At 37.0% G+C, this 18,530-nt stretch overlaps 1 protein-coding gene across 1 annotated transcript in view; it reads left to right on the forward strand.

Moving 5' to 3' along the window:
* NSUN3 (NOP2/Sun domain family, member 3) overlaps window positions 1-15,121 on the forward strand; it is a 61,729-nt gene extending 46,608 nt beyond the window's left edge. The window contains exon 6 of the mRNA XM_011977274.1: window positions 14,538-15,121. Within this exon, the coding sequence (XP_011832664.1) occupies window positions 14,538-14,817 (280 nt within the window). The 3' untranslated portion in view covers window positions 14,818-15,121. The remainder of the gene's footprint in view (window positions 1-14,537) is intronic.
* The last annotated feature ends 3,409 nt before the right edge of the window (window positions 15,122-18,530 follow it).

The raw sequence follows: 18,530 nt of genomic DNA on the forward strand, positions 1-18,530 counted from the left end.
TGTATGTAAAAAATACAGAATGAATGCAACACAAACCCTGTTTTCAAGCAGCTAAAAATTTATTGCTTGGGAAAAACAGAATAGGGAGATATTCCATGGAGAATCAACGAAAAAGTTTCAAAGACTGAGCTCTGAAGTGGGTCTAGGTGAAGAGACCATTTTTATTCACTTTTTTTCTAAGTGAATACAAGCTCATTCACCTAGTTAAAAGGAAATTATAATCTCATGGGACCACTGTCTGTCTGTCTTTCTATTGAGAGAGAGAGAGAGAGAGAGAGAGAGAGAGAGGGAGATTTAAGGAATTGGCTTATACAGCTATGAAGGCTAAGTCCCAAATTTGCTGGATGCGCTAGAACCTGGAGACCCAGGGAAGAGTCAACATGGCAGGTCAAGTGCACAGGCCATCTGCTGGAGAATTCCATCTTGTTCCAGGGAGGTCAGTCTTTTGTTCTCCTCAGTTCTTCAGCTGACTGTATGAAGCTCACCCACATTATGGAGGGCCATCTGCTTTACTCAGTCTAACAATTCAAATATTACTCTCATCTAAAAACACCCTCACAGACACACCCAGAATAATACTAGACCAAATATCTGAATATCATGGTTCAGCCAAGTTGAACCTAAATTAATCTAGCCATCATACTGGCTTTCTAACCTGTAGTTTCGGTGACCTTGCCCTCTATTGCCTGTTTATTGAGGCAGTTCTATACTTAGATTCTGCTACAACTCCACGTGGTAGCAAATTCAGTATTAGTTAAGACAGTTTTTCTTCTAATATAACAGAGAGAGAAAGATACTCAAAATAATAGGGACTTAAATAAGTAAGAGTCTGAGGAGGCTTCCCAGGGTTGTCTAGGTAATCAGTAGATGACCAGACTCCAGAATCCTCAGGGATCCAGGCCCAATCTTCAGCCTCACAATCCAGGGTGACTATCCCAGTTCTTGCTGTTTAATCTGCATTGCAACTAGTAGGAAGGAGAAAAAGCATGATTCAACATTACTTCCACTCACGTCTCATGGGCCAGACTTAGTCATATGATTGTGGTTATTACAAGGCAGTTTAGGAAATTAGTCTTGGCTGTACCCAATTAAAAATCCCATTACTACGGAAGGAAATGAGAACAGACGCTGAGGAATAGAGGTGTCTGCTACAAGTTGGAAATTCCTTGATCAGGTAATGCTGGAAGATGCAAAGAGAATAACCAAATTCTTTTTTTTTTTTTTGAGATGGAGTCTTGCTCTCTAGACCAGGCTGGAGAGCAATGGCGTGATCTGGGCTCACTGCAAGCTCCGCCTCCCGGGTTCACGCCACTCTCCTGCCTCAGCCTCCCGAGTAGCTGGGGCTACAGGCGCCTGCCATCACGCCCAGCTAATTTTTTTGTATTTTTAGTAGAGATGGGGTTTCACCGTGTTAGCCAGGATGGTCTTGAACTCCTGGCCCCGTGATCCGCCCACCTGGGCTGGGATTACAGGCATGAGCCACCGTGCCCAGCCCGAAAATAACCAAACCCTTAAGCAAGAAAGTCAATTTGAAAGATTTTACAATAATCAAGTAGTTGACAAAGCCCTTACATAATGAATGGGAGGGGATAACTGCCATTAAAAGTATGAGTTATAGAACTAGATTGCCTGGATTTTAATCCTGGTTTGGACATTTCCTGAGAAATTTTGTGCAAATAACTGTCTTGCCTTAGTTTTCTCGTTTGCAAAGTAAGAATAATAATTCATGCCTCAGAACTTAATTGAAAGATTGAATAAGGTAACATATAAAACATTTAATGTCAGGTTAAAAAAGGAAATGAAGGATAAAGTTCTAGGGCAGACTGATATTTAAGGGACAGGAAAAAGAGGAAAGGCGGATGGGGAGGCGGAGGCTAAAGGGGGACTTCAGAGAAATAGAAGATGAACAAAGGAAAAATAGCATCCAGGAAGCCAGATCAGAAGAAAGTTTCAGGAAATTGAGGATTAATGGCAGAATCAGGTAAATGAAGGCTGAAAATAGACTTTTTAGTACAGGCTGTTTGTCTACTTATTTTCTTGCTGAGTCAAGCTTCTGAGGAAAACAGTATTTTTATCTACCTTTTAGAGTTGTACAAACAAAGTATTGTTAAATGAATTACCAAGTTATTTGGAATAACTACCAAGATTGAGTTTCTACATTGAGTCTAATATGTTAAAATTGAACACAACTATCATTTAAATGGCAATCTGTGATGAAAAGTTTCAAATTATGTCTCAGTGTGAAGTGTGTGCTTTCAATCACCTCATCATAATGCTGTACAGCAGCACTTTAATAGGTGGAGGTTGTATGCTCTATGAAAGGACTGGTAGCTCAGATTCTCAGGTCATTGCTTAAGACCTATTAATTCTACTTTCTTTATGTTAAAAGTGCCTGGAGGTATATAGTTATTTTTTACCTTCAATGGGTATTTGAGACAATTGGGACGATAGAATGAATGCATGTGGTGTCCTATGTCTTATTGCCCCAAATTCCAAACTTATTTTAGCAGTCGTAATATTTGCTTCAGGGCACATAGCAGTGATGAAGTTTGCGGTCTTAGATTTGAGTGGCAGTCTTCGTGCTGCATTTATTAGCTGTGTCACTTCAGGCAAATCAGAGTCTTTGTGACCCTCAATTTGATAAATCTGGTCAGACTATATACCTTGTACATCTCACCTCATAAGGTTTTATTAAAACTCTGTCTGTGAAGCACTCTTTAACTAGAGCACCAGGTAAACATAAGGTTAATGTTATTAATTAAGCTGATCACGTGTCCTACACTCAGTTAACATAGGAGTCAGCATCTTGTTTGATTTCTGGACCAAATCCACATTCTGTTCTCTTTTATTCAGGTAGAGTCTTTCTATTTTGTTTACTTATTTTTTTAAAATAATTTCTTGTATTTTAGATTCAGGGGGTACATATGCAGGTTTGTTACACGGATGTGTTGCGTGATGCTGAGGTTTGGGATTTGATTGATCCCATCATCCAGGTAGGGAGCATAGCATCAAATAGTTTTTCCACCCTTACCCCCCTTCTGTCCTCTCTTTTCTAGTAGTTCCCAGTGTCTATTACTGCCATTTTTATGCCTATGAGTACACAATGTTTAGCTCCCATTTATAATTGAGAACATGCGATACTTGGTTTTCTGTCCCTACATTAATTCATTTAGGATAGTGGTTTCCAGCTGCATCCATGTTGCTGCAAAGGACACGGTTTCTTCTTCTTCTTTTTTTTTTCCTTACTGCTCTATTCTAGTTTAAAGAAAATGTAACAATTTCCTCACAGAGGAATATGTACAATGTGTCCAGTGTTCTCTGGAAGCATCTCACCTTTTCAGTTTTGGACTTAAAACTGTCATTTGGGCAGTGAAATAAAAAGACTGTCTGTAGTTTTCCTACATTTTTCACATTATTAATTATATAACTGTTTTTCTTTTCTACATATGTTGCAAATAGCTTTATAAGGTAGTCTCATTGGCTTTCTGAAATATTAATTGAATATTAAATGGTTATGATGGACCAATTGCAGGATTTATGTTCCTATGCTTATTTTAAATTTTTTAAATTCCTACAATGCGACTTGGTTTTAAAAAATGTATAATGCTAGATTTCTGAGAAGGCAAAGCTTGCTAATATTGTGGCATCCTTTACTTATATTTGCTTCCAATGGAATGGTACTATTGCCTTGATACTCTAATGGCGAAGGAAGGGACATGAATAAAGATGAGGAATAAATATATTAATCATAGTATTTGGGGGCTATAATCTTAATTTTTCAGGAGCACAGACATGTATGATTCTTTTACTTCTGTACCAGAAACTGTAGGCAGGACAGTGATTGTGACTTCAAACTTGTTACAGCGATGACATAAAAGGAATTTGTTTATCTCCTGGTGATAAGTGGTGAAGAATTAATGAAAGAGGGAAAATCACTCTTGTTTCGGTCAAAAGATGGCACTGTTGCTGTGCTGATTGTTCTTTTCTGCATTTTTGGCTCAGCCCTTTTTAAATGCAGAAAACAGTTGAATACAGTGATCTAATTAACACTGACCCTCCCATCAGAATGCCAAATTTTCTAATCAAGCACCAAAAGAATAGATCCTAGAAAGGGAATTTATATTTTTAAAAATGTGTTAGTATGTTTTAATAGCTATTTATAAAATTAACATTCTCTGTTTGAAACTCAGATATTTACCAAGGGAAAAAATAGGACATCCTGCATCGTGGTTTAAATTTTGGTTACGTTTTGAAACACTCTCCTTTGGAACTTTGATAACTGTGTTTCAAGACATTTTGGGTTTTGTTTTGTTTTGTTTTAGTTTTTCAAGGTCATTGAACTTATGCTATAATTAAGATAATACATGTTTTTCTTTAAGGTATTTCAGTCAAGGAATAATTTTTCTTTTATCTTCCTTTCTTACTCTCCTTTAGTTAGAAGCCTATGTAGATTAGTCTGGGAAGGTAAAGGTGGTCTGTCTTGTGCTAGAGAAGCAACACATTCTCACCTTGTTTTAAGCCAGTTTCTTAAAAGGCTCTTGAGGCATGATTCTCTATTTTCCTCTAAGCAGACTTTCAAGGATGGAGAACTTCAGTGAAAGGCAAATCATTAAACTTTGGGAAAGACAAAATGAATGCCTTAAAAAAATGAGTTTATTATTGATTTTACAGTTTCTTTAAAATACAGACACGCAGATCAAACATTTTCTGAGGGAGTGAAAGAAGGAATCCTTGGAGTCTTGAGAACACGAAACAATCCAGTTTTCCTTAGAAAACGCTGGTGGACTCCTGCGTATAGACCACTTATTAGTAGATGTGCCCACCTGATGCTTTTAAAAGTTAACGTTTAAATGATTTACTTGCAACAAGTAATTAGAATTAAGCTTTAACTGGATAACTATGTGGTTAACTAGTTTTATCATACTAACTAGTTTTTTCATACATGCATATTTACAGAAGATATTGTATATAGTTTTACAGTATAATTCATTTGGATCTAAAATACAAGCCGAAAATCTTATTTAATGGCAGATGTGTTTCAGAATTCAGAATTTGTTTGGATTTTAAAGAAGTAATATAGTACATACTTAGTACGTGGTCTAACCTCCTTTCCACAGGAGCGTCTGGAACAATACTCCATAATGAAACATATTAATATTTTTTCAGCAAGACATATGAATAGTTATACCACATGAGATAAGTCTTGGCCATAAATAGCCTTACATGGGTTTAAGTCAGATTTTTAACCCAAATGAATCTGCCACAACTTTTTTTTTTTTTTGAGACAGAGTCTCTATCACCTAGGCTGGAGTGCCGTGGCACGATCTCGGCTCACTGCAACCTCCGCCTCCTGAGTTCAAGTGATTCTCCTGCCTCAGCCTCCCGAGTAGCTGGGGTTACAGGCACACGCCGCCACACTCAGCTAATTTCTCATATTTTTGGTAGAGATGAGATTTCACCATGTTGGCCAGGCTGGTCTTGAACTCCTGACCTCAAGTGATCCACCCCCTTTGGCCTCCCAAAGTGATGGGATTACAGGCGTGAGTCACCGCACCCGGCCTCACAACTTAATTTTTAAAAACCTGTAGGTTGCAGAGCTTTTTAGATTCACAACAGAGTATAAGAGATAGACCTGAAGTGCCACTTGAGTGTATTCTGTGAATTGTCAAAAATCTATTGAGGAGTTTCTGTTCACAAATGAGGGAAGTTTAACATTATATTCTATTTAATGGTTTCTTTTTAAAAACTGTGTATTGTTTTGTTTTCAGCAGCTTCATTAACTAGGTGGTTCAAACACAAAGTGCATTTCAGCCTGTTCCACGATACACTGAAAGACAAGGGAAGATTTGGGGAAAGTTATATACCTGATATCTGCCATATAGTAACAGGTTATCTGGTATACATTCCGTGGCAAGGAGGCCATCTTTCTTTCTCTTTTAGTAGTACTTGGGGTAAAATCATTTTCTACTATATCCTTTTTTCTTTTTTTCTTACCTTCATTGTGCAGCAGACCATTGTATTATATGCTATAAAATTAATCAAGATCACCTTTGTTTCCTACAGCAGGGTTGCAAGAGAGAATCTTACCTCATATTTCAAGTAGAGTTTAAACCTGATCAGCACTTTTGTAGGAGACTTCTGAAGGGAATATGTGTGTTTCAGAGTAATGATAGAGGGATTATATTATGTCACAATTCTGCTTCCTTTAGAAGTACTTCCTCCAATAAAGAGAAGTTGGTTAATGGGTACAAAAATACAGTTAGGTAGAAGGTATAAATTCTAGGATTTGATAGTACAGTAAGGAAATTGTAGTTAACAATAATTTAATGTATATTTCAAAGTAGCTAAAAGAGAATAATTGTAATGCTCCCAAGATAAAGAAAAGATAAATGTTTGTGGTGATAGATTTCCTAATTACCCTGATTTGATCATTCTACATTGTAAACGTGTATGAAAATAACACATATGCCTTCAGATTATCTACAATTATGATATGTCAATTTTTAAAAAAGTACTTCTCCAGCTCTGCATTATAATTGGGCATTTTATATTAAAGAATATGGAAAACCCAAGATAATGTTTACTAGTTTCCATTTTAGAGTACTAGGTTAGCATTCTACTTAATCTGATCAAATAATGCTTTTGCTTCTACTGTTGTTAGTCATGACATTTTTCTGACTTCTACTTAAATATGATTAGAAAGTTTACTGTTATCATTAGAATTCAATGATGAATAATACCAGTCTTAATACAGCTTGGTTTGTAATAATTTCATGCATTATAGTTAGTGGTTAGCGTGAGTGAATAATATGACGTTACTCAGGATCTTGTTAAACCATGATACAGGATCATTGAGGAGCCGAGGGGCCATGGCACATTTAGAGAGGTTAATAGAGGATACTATACTATTATGCAAAAATGGATGTTGCTTGGCTGGCTGTTTAGTTTTCCTTCCTTTTATTTAAAAAAAAAATAATAACTTGCATGCTAAAGACATTTACACAAGCATAGAGAACCCTTTTGCCTTTTATCAGATCCCAAACCTAACCTTTTTTTTTCTTCTTTTTTCTCTAATCCTGACTTGTCTTTTTATGTGGTCAGTACCACAGCTTTGCCAAAGTTTATTAGTATTATTCAAGTCTTTCTAGTTTCTAAATGTTTTGCCACCTCCAGAATTTAAAATTTGTTAGTGGGCTTGTTAAGACCTATTAAGCAATATCTTTCTTTTGTTTTGAGTGAATCATTTTTCTCCCCCAAACAGCCCTTCTCACATCCTACCATCTAACTGTTGTAAAAATACATATACAGTCCTCTGTTTATGGTTTGGATGAAACCTGTTTCTTGTACTTGTTTCTTGTGATAATAATTACTTCAAAATGTGTGTAAATTGTTATGGAAGCAGATGATTTATCCCAGACATTATTTTAGTGGACAGGGCCCTGTATATTTAAGGTACTTACATTTTAGGAGTGTGCTAATTTTTGCTTAGTATATTGTAAAATACATCTTTTAATTTTGATTGAAAAACGAAGACCAGAAATATTGCTTTTTAAATCATTGAATTTGTCTGATTATAAAGTTGTTGTATGTTCTTGCCTTAACAGAAACTATAGTGTGTAATGATAAATTGTAATTATAGAGATAGTTTTATACTTTCTGCAAAAGCAGTGGGAGGCCACAACATGGTCTGGTTCAGTTCATGAGAAAAATGGCATGTGTGGCTCTGGGGCAGAGGAACAGGGAGGTGGTTTCAGGATTAAACTGTTCCACCTCAGATCATCAGGCATTAGTTCGATTCCGGAGCTCAGGTGGTGATTCCCGCTCACCCACCACTCACCTCCTGCGGTGCAGCTGGGTTCCTAATAGGTCACAGACTGGGATTTGTCTGGAGGCCCAGGGATTGGGGACCCCGATCTATGGCATAAGATAATTCTCAGAGTAGAAAAATCTTAGCTATAAATCCTGGGAGTGAGTTTTTCCTGATTGCCTGCCTTCCTTTATCTTTGAATACAAATTTCTGATAGTTTTAAGATACATGACTACTGAAAGCAAAAGGATTAAAATAATATTTACACAGCAAGCAGCAGTAGCAAAACAGTAAGACCATTTGCCAGGAATCCCTAACATTTGCCTTATGGTTTTGAGATTAACCCAATTTGTTTTAAAAAGCCTTTGTGTTACCACATACAATTTTCTCACTTAGAAAATAATGCGGGCAGTTAAGTTATACCAACCTAATTTTAGAAAGATAAATTATGAATGTCGAAAGCTAAGCAGAAAAATCAGTCAACATTGGCAACATTATAGAAATTAATTTAAATTTGCGTTAAGCCAGGAACATATTGTTTGTAAATTATGAGGCTTCTATGTACTTTTGTATAGCTTTAATGAGAAAGAATCATACTTACTTGATTAAGCATCGGCGTTGCTAATTGTGGAACTAAGACCAAAATCGTCATTTTAATGGGAGGTTGGAAATATCTGAATTCAAATACTGCCTATATCCACGATAATCTAACATTTTTATTGTGTATTTCTTTATTTTTAATTGTTGTAAAATACATAACATAAAATGTGCTGTCTTAACCATTTTTGAGTGTACAGTTCAATAGTGTTAAGTGCATTCACATTGTCGTACTACCAATCTCCAGAACTGTTTTCATCTTTCAAAACTGAAAGTCGATATCCATTAAGCACTAACTCTTCATTCCCTTCACTTCTTAGCCCCTGGCAACCACCATTCTACTTTCTGTCTCTATGAATTTGACTATTGTGGATACCTCATGTAAGTGGAATCATGTGATATTTGTTTATTGTGACTGGCTTATTTCACTTAGCATAATGTTCTCAGGGTTAACCCATGTTATAGCATCTGTCAGAGTTTTCTTCCTTCTTAATGCTGAATAATATTTCATCATATCTATGTATCTATCTACACATTTTGCTTGGCAGTTAATCCGCTGATGGACACTTGAGTTGCTTCTATCTTTTGGCCATTGTGAATAATGCTGCTTTGAACATGGGTGCAAATATCTCTTTAAGACCCTGCTTTCATTTGTTTTGGGAATATACCCAGAAGTGGAATTGCTGGAGCACATAATAACTTTATTTTCAAGTTTTTGAGGAGCTGTCATATTGTTTTCTATAGTGGTTATACCCTTTTAATAATCTAACATTTTTAAAGAAAGTCTTATACGTATTGCTATAGTTAGTAGAAAATGATCCAAAATGAGTGTAGTTACAACTTCACTTAGTAAATTGGCCTTTGCCTTAGTGTGTTGCTGTAAAAACAAAAAAAAGAAAACAATGCCATCATTAGATGTGTATTACTTGTTTCCTATTGCTGCTGTAACAATTTACCACAAATTTAATGGCTTAAAATAGCACAGATTTGTTACCTTTGTGCTTCTGGAGGTCAGAAGTCCAAAATGAGCCATGTGGGACTAATATCAAGGTGCTGGCAGAGATGTGTTCCTCCTGGAGGTGCTAAGGGAAAATCTGTTTGCTTACCTTTTCCAGCCTTCAGAAGCAGCCCACATACCTGGGCTCTTTGCCCTAGGCCAGCAATCCTGTCAGTTCAACCTGGACTTCCGTAATCACATCTTCACCAACTCTCTGCCTCCCTCTTTCAATGATAAGGACCTTTGTGATGACATCGGGCCTACTCGGATAATCCAGGATATTCTCCCCATTTCGGGATCCTTAATTTAGTCACATCTGCACATAGCCTTTTGCCATGTAAAATGGCTTGCTTACAGGTTTTGGGGATTAGGATGTGGTTATCATTGAAGGGTTATCATTCTTCCTACCACAGGATATGTATTGTCCCTTTAGCAGTTCACATCTCCAGCATCTAGATAGGAGCCTTTTTTGTTTGCATGGGGAATATTTAGAGGGCAGTGAATCATAAGGAGAAGAAACACATAAAAAGTTTTTTTAGAGACTAACAGCAAGCACCGAAGTGTGAGAAGACCCTCAGTGGTAGGAACCCCCAAAAGATCTCTTTAATCAATAAATGAATACATGAGAGATATAGAAGTCCTGGATACCATAAAATTTTAGTTATCTGGAACCTCAGGGAATACCTTTTTTAGAGAGGTTATCCCTTACCAGTCAAAATTTTTAAAAATACATATAACTGGCCAGGTGTGATGGCTCACGCCTGTAGTCCCAGCACTTTGGGAGGCCAAGGCATGTGGATCACCTGAGGTCAGAAGTTCGAGACCAGCCTGGCCAACATGGTGAAACCCCATCTCTACTAAAAGTACAAAAATTAACCGGGCATGGTGGCGGGTGCCTGTAATCCCAGCTACTCAGGAGGCTGAGGCAGGAGAATCGCTTGAACTGGGGAGGCGGAGGTTGCAGTGAGCCAAGATCGCACCACTGCACTCCAGCCTTGGCAACAAGAGTGAGACTCCATCTCAAAAAACAAAAGCAAAAACAAAAAAACATATAAGTGACCTCCATGGCAAAAGCTCTGATATTTATTCTTTTGTCAAATCTCCACTTTAATTTGTATTACAGAAATAAATCAGATGGGTAAAAAATTAAACTACAAATGAGCTCCTAGTGAAAAGGAATGTTCTCGTGCAACTCCTTCTTCTCTTCCTCCAGTCTGACTCCTCAGAGGCAATTACTTCTGATGATTTCTGTTCCTAATTCATTTTTCAGGTCACCCCCAAATCTCTAAATAATATGTTTATTCATTTTCTAAAATTATCAAAAAATTAGACATTAACTACTGCGCTATTGCAAGGATTTATGTCACTTATACCACCCTTCCCTCCTCACACTACCCTGCACCCTGCAATCTCATGCTGTACTCAGTTTCTCCCTGTCGGCTCTGAAACTTAGTACCGTACACTTAGACCTACATTTCTTGTTCTATTAGTGGGGGAAAGTTCTCGTAAAAACACATCACACCTTTATTATCTTTTTTAATTTATCTTTATTCTTTAAAAAGTAATAATTAGAGGGAAATATCTTTTGGCTTTTGTTTTTATAAAATAAGAACACTTACACACCCACCCTGCCTTCCATTTCTCCCTCCCTTCTACTTCCCAGTATCTTACAGCTGTGCTTTCATATTGTCAAGGTTGATCATATTCCTTCTGAGACCTTAAAATCTATTCTGTAACATTACTAAGATTGGTCTTTGCAGTAATTCTGAACATTGAAAAGACCCATATATGGTGTATATTGTTTAATTCTGTAAATATTGTACACTGCATAATGGAATAATATGTTAGAATTAAAATTCCTTCTCTCTTGGTTCGATCTCATGAGCAGAATACTACTGAAACATTCTTCCTAGAATCAAATAGATGAGAAAATTCATCTCTCCCTTTCCCTCCCAATTATGTATACTAAATCTTCAAGTTTTTCTCAGTTTTCAGTCATTTCATCTCTTTTTCTTCTCTCCCTTCTCCCTTCCTTCTGGAGAGCTCCCTCTTTTTCCAGACTCCCACACAGCTCTTACTCCGAGGCTCCACGCCCTTCCCTGCTCTTCTGTGTTGCATCCACTCTTTTCTGAATCACATTTCTCCTCTTTCTTGCTTTATCTCCTCATTTTGCTAGAATTAAAATTTCCGAGTCATCAGATATCTGCAAGTTTCTGTATTGTTGCTACATATTTATTTTATGAGTTGGCTGCAAATAGGATTCACTTTAAATTGCTTTTTCCTAGGATTTGGAATGTATTTCTCCACTGATACCAGTCTGATTCCTGGGCTCTTGATGGGTGACCTGTTTTTCTCTTTGGAGGCATTAAACACCTTCTCTTTGTTCTTGAAATTCAAAAATTTAACAATGATGGATCTGAGTGTGGGTGTTTTTTATTCATTATAAAGGTGAAGTTTTGACAGTTTTCATCAAGACCCTCTCCATCCCCTCCTCTTAACGCTGTAATCTCATGTCAAATTACCACCCCTGGCTCAGCTTGCTCCAGCCACACTGACGTCCTCTTTCCTTGAACATGCCTGAACGTCTTTTCACTGGCTATTCCTTTGATATGGAAAGCTCTTCTCTCAGATATCTGCTTGGCTCACTCCCTTACCTCCTCAGAACTTTGTTCAAATGTCACTTTCTAAAATGGCAACCTGTTCTAACTGTCCCATTTAAAATTGTAATTCCTCTCATCCAAGCACTCCTAATTCTTTTATCCTGCTTTTATTTTCTTCATAGTTATCTATCACTAAATTGCATACTACGTAAAAAATATGTGCAAACCCGTACATATATGTGTGTATGTATGTATATGTGTATATGTTTATCTTTGTATATGTGTATGTTTATGTATGTGTGTATATATTTATATTAGTTTGCTAGAGTTGCCATAACAAAATACCACAGACTGTGTGGCTTAAACAATAGAAGTTTATTTTTTATTTTGTTTATTTTTTTCTTTTCTTTTCTTTCTTTTTTTTTTTGATGGAGTCTCGCTCTTTCACCCAGGCTAGAGTGAAGTGTTACGATCTCGGCTCACTATAACCTGAGCACTATAACCTGCCTCCTGAGTTCAAGTGATTCTCCTATCTCATCCTCCCAAGTAGGTGGGATTACAGTCGTCCACTACCAACCTGGCTGGTTTCGCTATGTTGGCCAGGCTGGTTTCGCCATGTTGTTCAGGCTGGTCTCGAACTCCTGACCTCAGGTGATCCACCTGCCTCGGCCTCCCAAAGTGCTAGGATTACAGGCGTGAGCCACCGCACCTGGCCTAGAAGTTTATTTTATCACAGTTTTGGACGCCAGAAGTTTGAGATTAAGACATCAGCAAGATTTGTTTCGTCTGAGATTTTCTTCATGGCTGGTAGATGGCTGTCTTCTCCCTGTGTCTGCTTTATATGGTCCTCCCCTGTAATTCTGTGACCAAATGTCCTCTTCTTAAAGGATCCCAGTCATATCCCATTAGGGCCCACTTTAATGAACTACTTTTAACTTAATTACTTCTTTATAGACCCTGTCTGTAAATATAGTCACCTTCTAAGGCACTAGGGGTTAGGACTTCGACAAAGGAATTTTGCAGAGACACAGTTTAATTCAAAACATACTTAATTTTTTATATTCTATCTCCCCCAGCTAGAATGTAAGTTTTATGAGGTGAAAGATTTTTTACTATTGTTCTCTCTATTGAGATATACTTACTACCTAGAACGATGCTCAGCATATAATAGATGGTCAATAAATAATAATGAATATATTATCTTTCTAGTAATCCTATTAGTTGGATTTTGAACCTATGTAATTGATCCACCTTGTCTCATTTTCAGTCAGTCTGTTACTGTTCTCCTTTTTGTGGAGAGGTTTCTTCAATCTTAACTTCCAAATACTTCTACAGAATATTCTTTATTTTGGTAACCATATATTTAGTTTCTGAGAACTCTCTTCTTGATTCTTTTTCATGGCATTCTGTTATTGTTTTATGGATATTGTATCTTTGCTGATCTATCTGCGTTTAAGAGATCATATTTCTCTTTTGTTCCCTGAATTTTTTGTTTCTTCCTGCGTCATTATTGTTTATTTTGTTCTTTCTCTTACATATTGCTTAAGCATTTCTGATCCTTAATTATGTAACAATCCTTGGTTATGCATTTTTATTTAATAATGAGACAATAAAAGTCCTAGAGGTGTATTTTAAGGACGAGACCTATTATCTGGTGATACAACTTTCTGAAGAGCTGACTGTTACTCCATAGGCTCTCTTCATGGTAGAATGCAGAGATCTTTGATTTGAGTTCTGAAACTCATAGTGGTTGCCTTAGGAGTCTTCCCAAATAGTTTATTCAGCTTTCTTAGATAAAAACCTTCCAACTTTTTACCTGGTTGCCCAAATTGCAATATATGGAAGTATGGAATCAATGACTTCTTATGTATGCTTTTGTATGTATGCTTTGTTTTTATTTTTACTCCCATCGATTTAAAGACAAACTCATTATTCTGTTCTCTACCCTCATTTTCCTACTTTTTGAATAACAAAACAATCAACCAGTCTAACCTACTCTCTCTATCTTTTCCATGTTGATTGGTCTGATTATCATTTTCCAAGTCATGCAGCGATAAGTTAGAAGGAAATAGGTGTAAGATCAGAGGTTGGGCACAGTGACTCATGCTTGTAATCTCAACACTTTGGGAGACCAAAGCGGGAGATCACTTGAGATCAGGAGTTCAAGACCAGCCTGACCAACATGGTGAAACCTTGTCTCTACAAAAAGTACAAAAATTAGCTGGGCATGGTGGCAGCCACCTGTAATCTCAGCTACTTGGGAGCCTGAGGCAGGAGAATCACTTGAACCTGGGAGGCGGTCATTACAATGAGCCAAGATCGTGCCACTGCACTCCAGCCTGAGTGACAAAGTTAGACTCTGTCTCAAAAAAAAAAAAAAAAAGACTAGAAAAAAGACTAGAAAACATCCAAAGTAATTGCAGTGTAAGTCAGAGTAAAGTTACTTAGTTTTAACTATGTAATCTTTTCTCTCAGACCCCCAGGTTTCTTTCTAATATACTTAACTGATCTTTCACATTTTTCGGATTGTACACAGGTCTGCAATTAAGGCCTTACGTCCTGGAGGGATACTTGTATACTCTACATGCACACTTTCCAAGGCAGAAAATCAAGATGTGATCAGTGAAATTTTAAACTCCCACAGTAACATCATGCCTATGGACATTAAAGGAATAGCAAGGACTTGCTCCCACGACTTCACATTTTCTCCCACTGGCCAGGAATGTGGGCTCTTAGTGATTCCAGATAAGGGCAAAGCCTGGGGCCCAATGTATGTAGCCAAATTGAAGAAATCATGGAGCACAGGAAAATGGTGACATGAATTTGTAAACCGTGTTTATGTGTTATTATATTTATTTTTCTGAACTCAGTACATTTAAATAAATATTTAAATAATTATGCAGTAACTTTCTCTGGGTCTGTTTGGAATCCTATTTAGTTAATACTTTAGTGTCTTAGAATCTAGGCTTGAGAATCGTTCAGGTGTATTTTTTTCCTAGAAATATATCTGCAGCAATGATTTAAGGTGGTGCAGATGGTGTTTGTTCTATATAATAAATCTGCTGTCTTTGCTTGGCATTTTATAGTTAAATTAATCAGAATATGTGGTTTTATGCATAACATGTTTAGATCTGTATTCTCTCTATGATAGTGCTTTGAACCTTCAAAAATGCACACTTGCCAGCGCTCTGACCATTTTCCCCCATATCAAATGTACAGATTTGTTCAAGGTTCCCCCTGCCACACTTTTGTAACTGATTGTCTCAGAACTGATTGGTATTCTGAGACTAACTTTTTAAGCAGTACTATTTCTAGTTCTAGCAAAATAGCTGTTTTATTTGCAAAGTTGTTTTCTGTTAAAGACTATCCTATGTTTACTGCGAAGGTCAGTGACTCTATTGACACCAGCTTTATTTCCGCCCCTTTTTTTGCATTCGCAAATACAAATTGAAAGGGTAAATTATGTTGAAAGGCCTTTAAAACAGCAGATTCACATGCACATGTTTGACTTTCGACATTCAGCTTATAGAATTATGGAGTCTATCCAGCAGGCTATAAAGCAAGTGCTTGAGACAAAACCAGAATGATTAATAACTGCAATAACTGAGCTATATTTGGAGGGTTTTGTTACATAATTGCAGTCATAATGAGCACTACAGAATCTGATTATCTTACATTCACAATCTGGAAGGGCTTTTTATTTCACTTTGTTATAAAATGTTCTATGAGAATATGATGTCACATATTAATGCACAAGATGGAGATGCCTAATGAGAGTGGATTATGTGATTACCAGAACCCAATGCCATTTACTAAGTGGCTCTCTATGTTTACATAAATCGTGGGAATACTGTATACATTTCTTTCTATGTTCTTAGGGTTTTAGCTTTGGTTAGAATCACACGTTTTCTCCAGAAATTACTTCACTTAGAGTCCAAACATATTTTTCCAACTATTAAGAAAAATTATGCAGCACATCTCAAAAGATAGCATCTCTTTGGAAACCGGCCTTTTAAAAAAAAAAAAAAAAAAAACTTCATCTGATTATAGAAATACAAAATTCTGCTAAAGCTGGATACTTTTGAATTGTTCATTACATTCTGTGCATTTAAACTAGAGACTATTTGCTTATTAATATTTTTTGGTTTGCAAGCATATGTAACCGAGTTCATATCATCAGGAAGTCTTAGGAAGAATTTTTTTTTCTGTACCTTAAATGTGTTAATCATTTGTTTTTCTTTATGTCCAACTGATATGTTTAAAGTAAAGCTAAAGACCAGGCACGGTGGCTTACACCTGTAACCCGAGCACTTTGTCAGGCCGAGGCAGGGGGATCTCCTGAGGTCAGAAGTTCGAGACTAGCCTGCCCAACATGGTAAAATCCCGACTCTACTAAAAATACCAAAGAATTAGCCAGGAATGGTGGCTAATTACAGACGGGCACCTGTAATCGCAGCTACTTAGGAGGCCGAGGCAGGAGAATCACTTGAACCCAGGAGGCAGAGGTTGCAGTGAGCCAAGATCTCACCATTGCACTCCAGCCTGGGCGACAAGAGTGAAACTCTGTAGCAAATAATAATAATAATAATTAAATAGAAATAAAGTAAAGCTGGAACTCTTGGACCAAATCAATAAAGTAAAGCTAGAACTCTTGAACCAAATCAAGTATATTGGGTAAATACAGAAGGGCAATGATGGTAGAAATGATGTTTTCTTTTTTAAGTTGTCATTATTTGTTTTTTTATCTTCAGACACAATAGGTTTTAAAAATAGGTTTCTTTTGTGTAGGTTAATCACAGAGTAAATCTGCACACTGTACTTTGTTGGATGTCATTATTTTCCCAGTATACCCAGTATAATGTGATGAAGCTTAATCTGAATACTTGGTGTGCTACTGAATTATAGCTTCCTATGATTACTGAAAAATACATGTATCTGTGTTTGTGTGTGTATATATGTAATTTTATTACTTAAAGCAATTGCACCAAAACCAAAAATTGACAAGTGGGATCTAATTAAACTAAAGAGCTTCTGTACAGCAAAAGAAACTATCAACAGAGTAACAGACAACTTACAGGATGGGAGGAATATTTGCAAATTATGCATCTGCCAAAAGTCTATAAGGAACTTAAATCAGCAAGCAAAAAACAAATAACGTTATTAAAAACTGAGCAAAGGACATGAATAGACATTTCTCGAAAGAAGACATCCAAATGGCCAACAAACATTTGAAAAAGTGCTCTTCATCACTAATCATCAGAGAAATGCAAATCAAAACACACTGAGATAATATTTTACACCAGTCAGAATGGCTATTATTAAAAAGTCAATAAAAAAAAAAAAAAAAAAAAAACGGATGCTGGTGACGCTGTGGAGAAAAGGACCTGCTTATACACTGTTGGTGGAAATGTAAATTACTTCAGCCTCTGTGGAAAGCAGTTTGGAGATTTCTCAAAGAACTTAAAACAGAATTGCCATTTGACCCAGCAATCCCATTAGTGGGTGTATACCCACAGGAAAACAAATTGTCCTACCAAAAAAAGACGTATATGCTTGTGTGTTCATCACAGTAATATTCACGATGGCAAAGATGTGGAATCACCCTAACTGCCCATCAACAGTGAATTGAATAAAGGAAATGTGGTACATGTACCCCGTGTGATATTAACACAGTGATAAAAAAGAATGAAATCATGTCTTTTGCAACAACATGGATGCAGGTGGATGCTTTTCTCCTAAGCAAATTCAGGAACAGAAAACTAAATATTAATACATGTTCTCACTTATAAATGGGAGCTAAACATCAAGTATACATGGGCATAAAGAAGGGAACAGTAGACACTGGTGATACTAGAGTGGGGAGGGAAGGAGGGAGGTGTGGGCTGAAAAACTACCTATTGGGTACTGCACTCACTACCTGGGTGACGGGATCATCTGTACCCCAAACCTCAGCAGCATCCAGTATACCCATGTAACACACTTGTTCATGTATCCCCTGAATCTAAAAAGTTGAAATTATTTTTTTAAACGAGAAGATAAAAAAAATATAATGAAATAGATAACATTTATTGAGCATTGAATATTCTATAAATTGTTTATATATGTTGTCTTTTTTTTTTTTTTTGAGGCGGAGTCTCACTCTGTCACACAGGCTGGATGGAGGGCAGTGGCGTGATCTCAGCTCACTGCAACCTCTCCCTCCTGGGTTCAAGCAATTTTCTGCCTCAGCCTCCCAAGTAGCTGAGATTGCAGGCACCCGCCACCATGCCTGGCTAATTTTTTTGGTATTTTTAGTAGAGATGGGGTTTCACCATCTTGGCCAGGTTGGTCTTGAACTCCTGACCTTGTGATCCACCTACCTTGGCCTCCCAAAGTGCTAGGATTACAGGCGTGAGCCCCTGCGCCCTCTGTATATGTTGTCTTTATTGATGTTTAAAACAAACTCAGGAATAAATATTATAACCCCGTTTTGTGAATGAGAAAACCAAAGCTCAGCTCTGTTTGTAGTTTGCCAAGGCTACACTGGTAA

This window comes from Mandrillus leucophaeus, unplaced genomic scaffold, assembly GCF_000951045.1.
Source record: "Mandrillus leucophaeus isolate KB7577 unplaced genomic scaffold, Mleu.le_1.0 Scaffold176, whole genome shotgun sequence".
Taxonomy (NCBI): Eukaryota; Metazoa; Chordata; class Mammalia; order Primates; family Cercopithecidae; genus Mandrillus; species Mandrillus leucophaeus.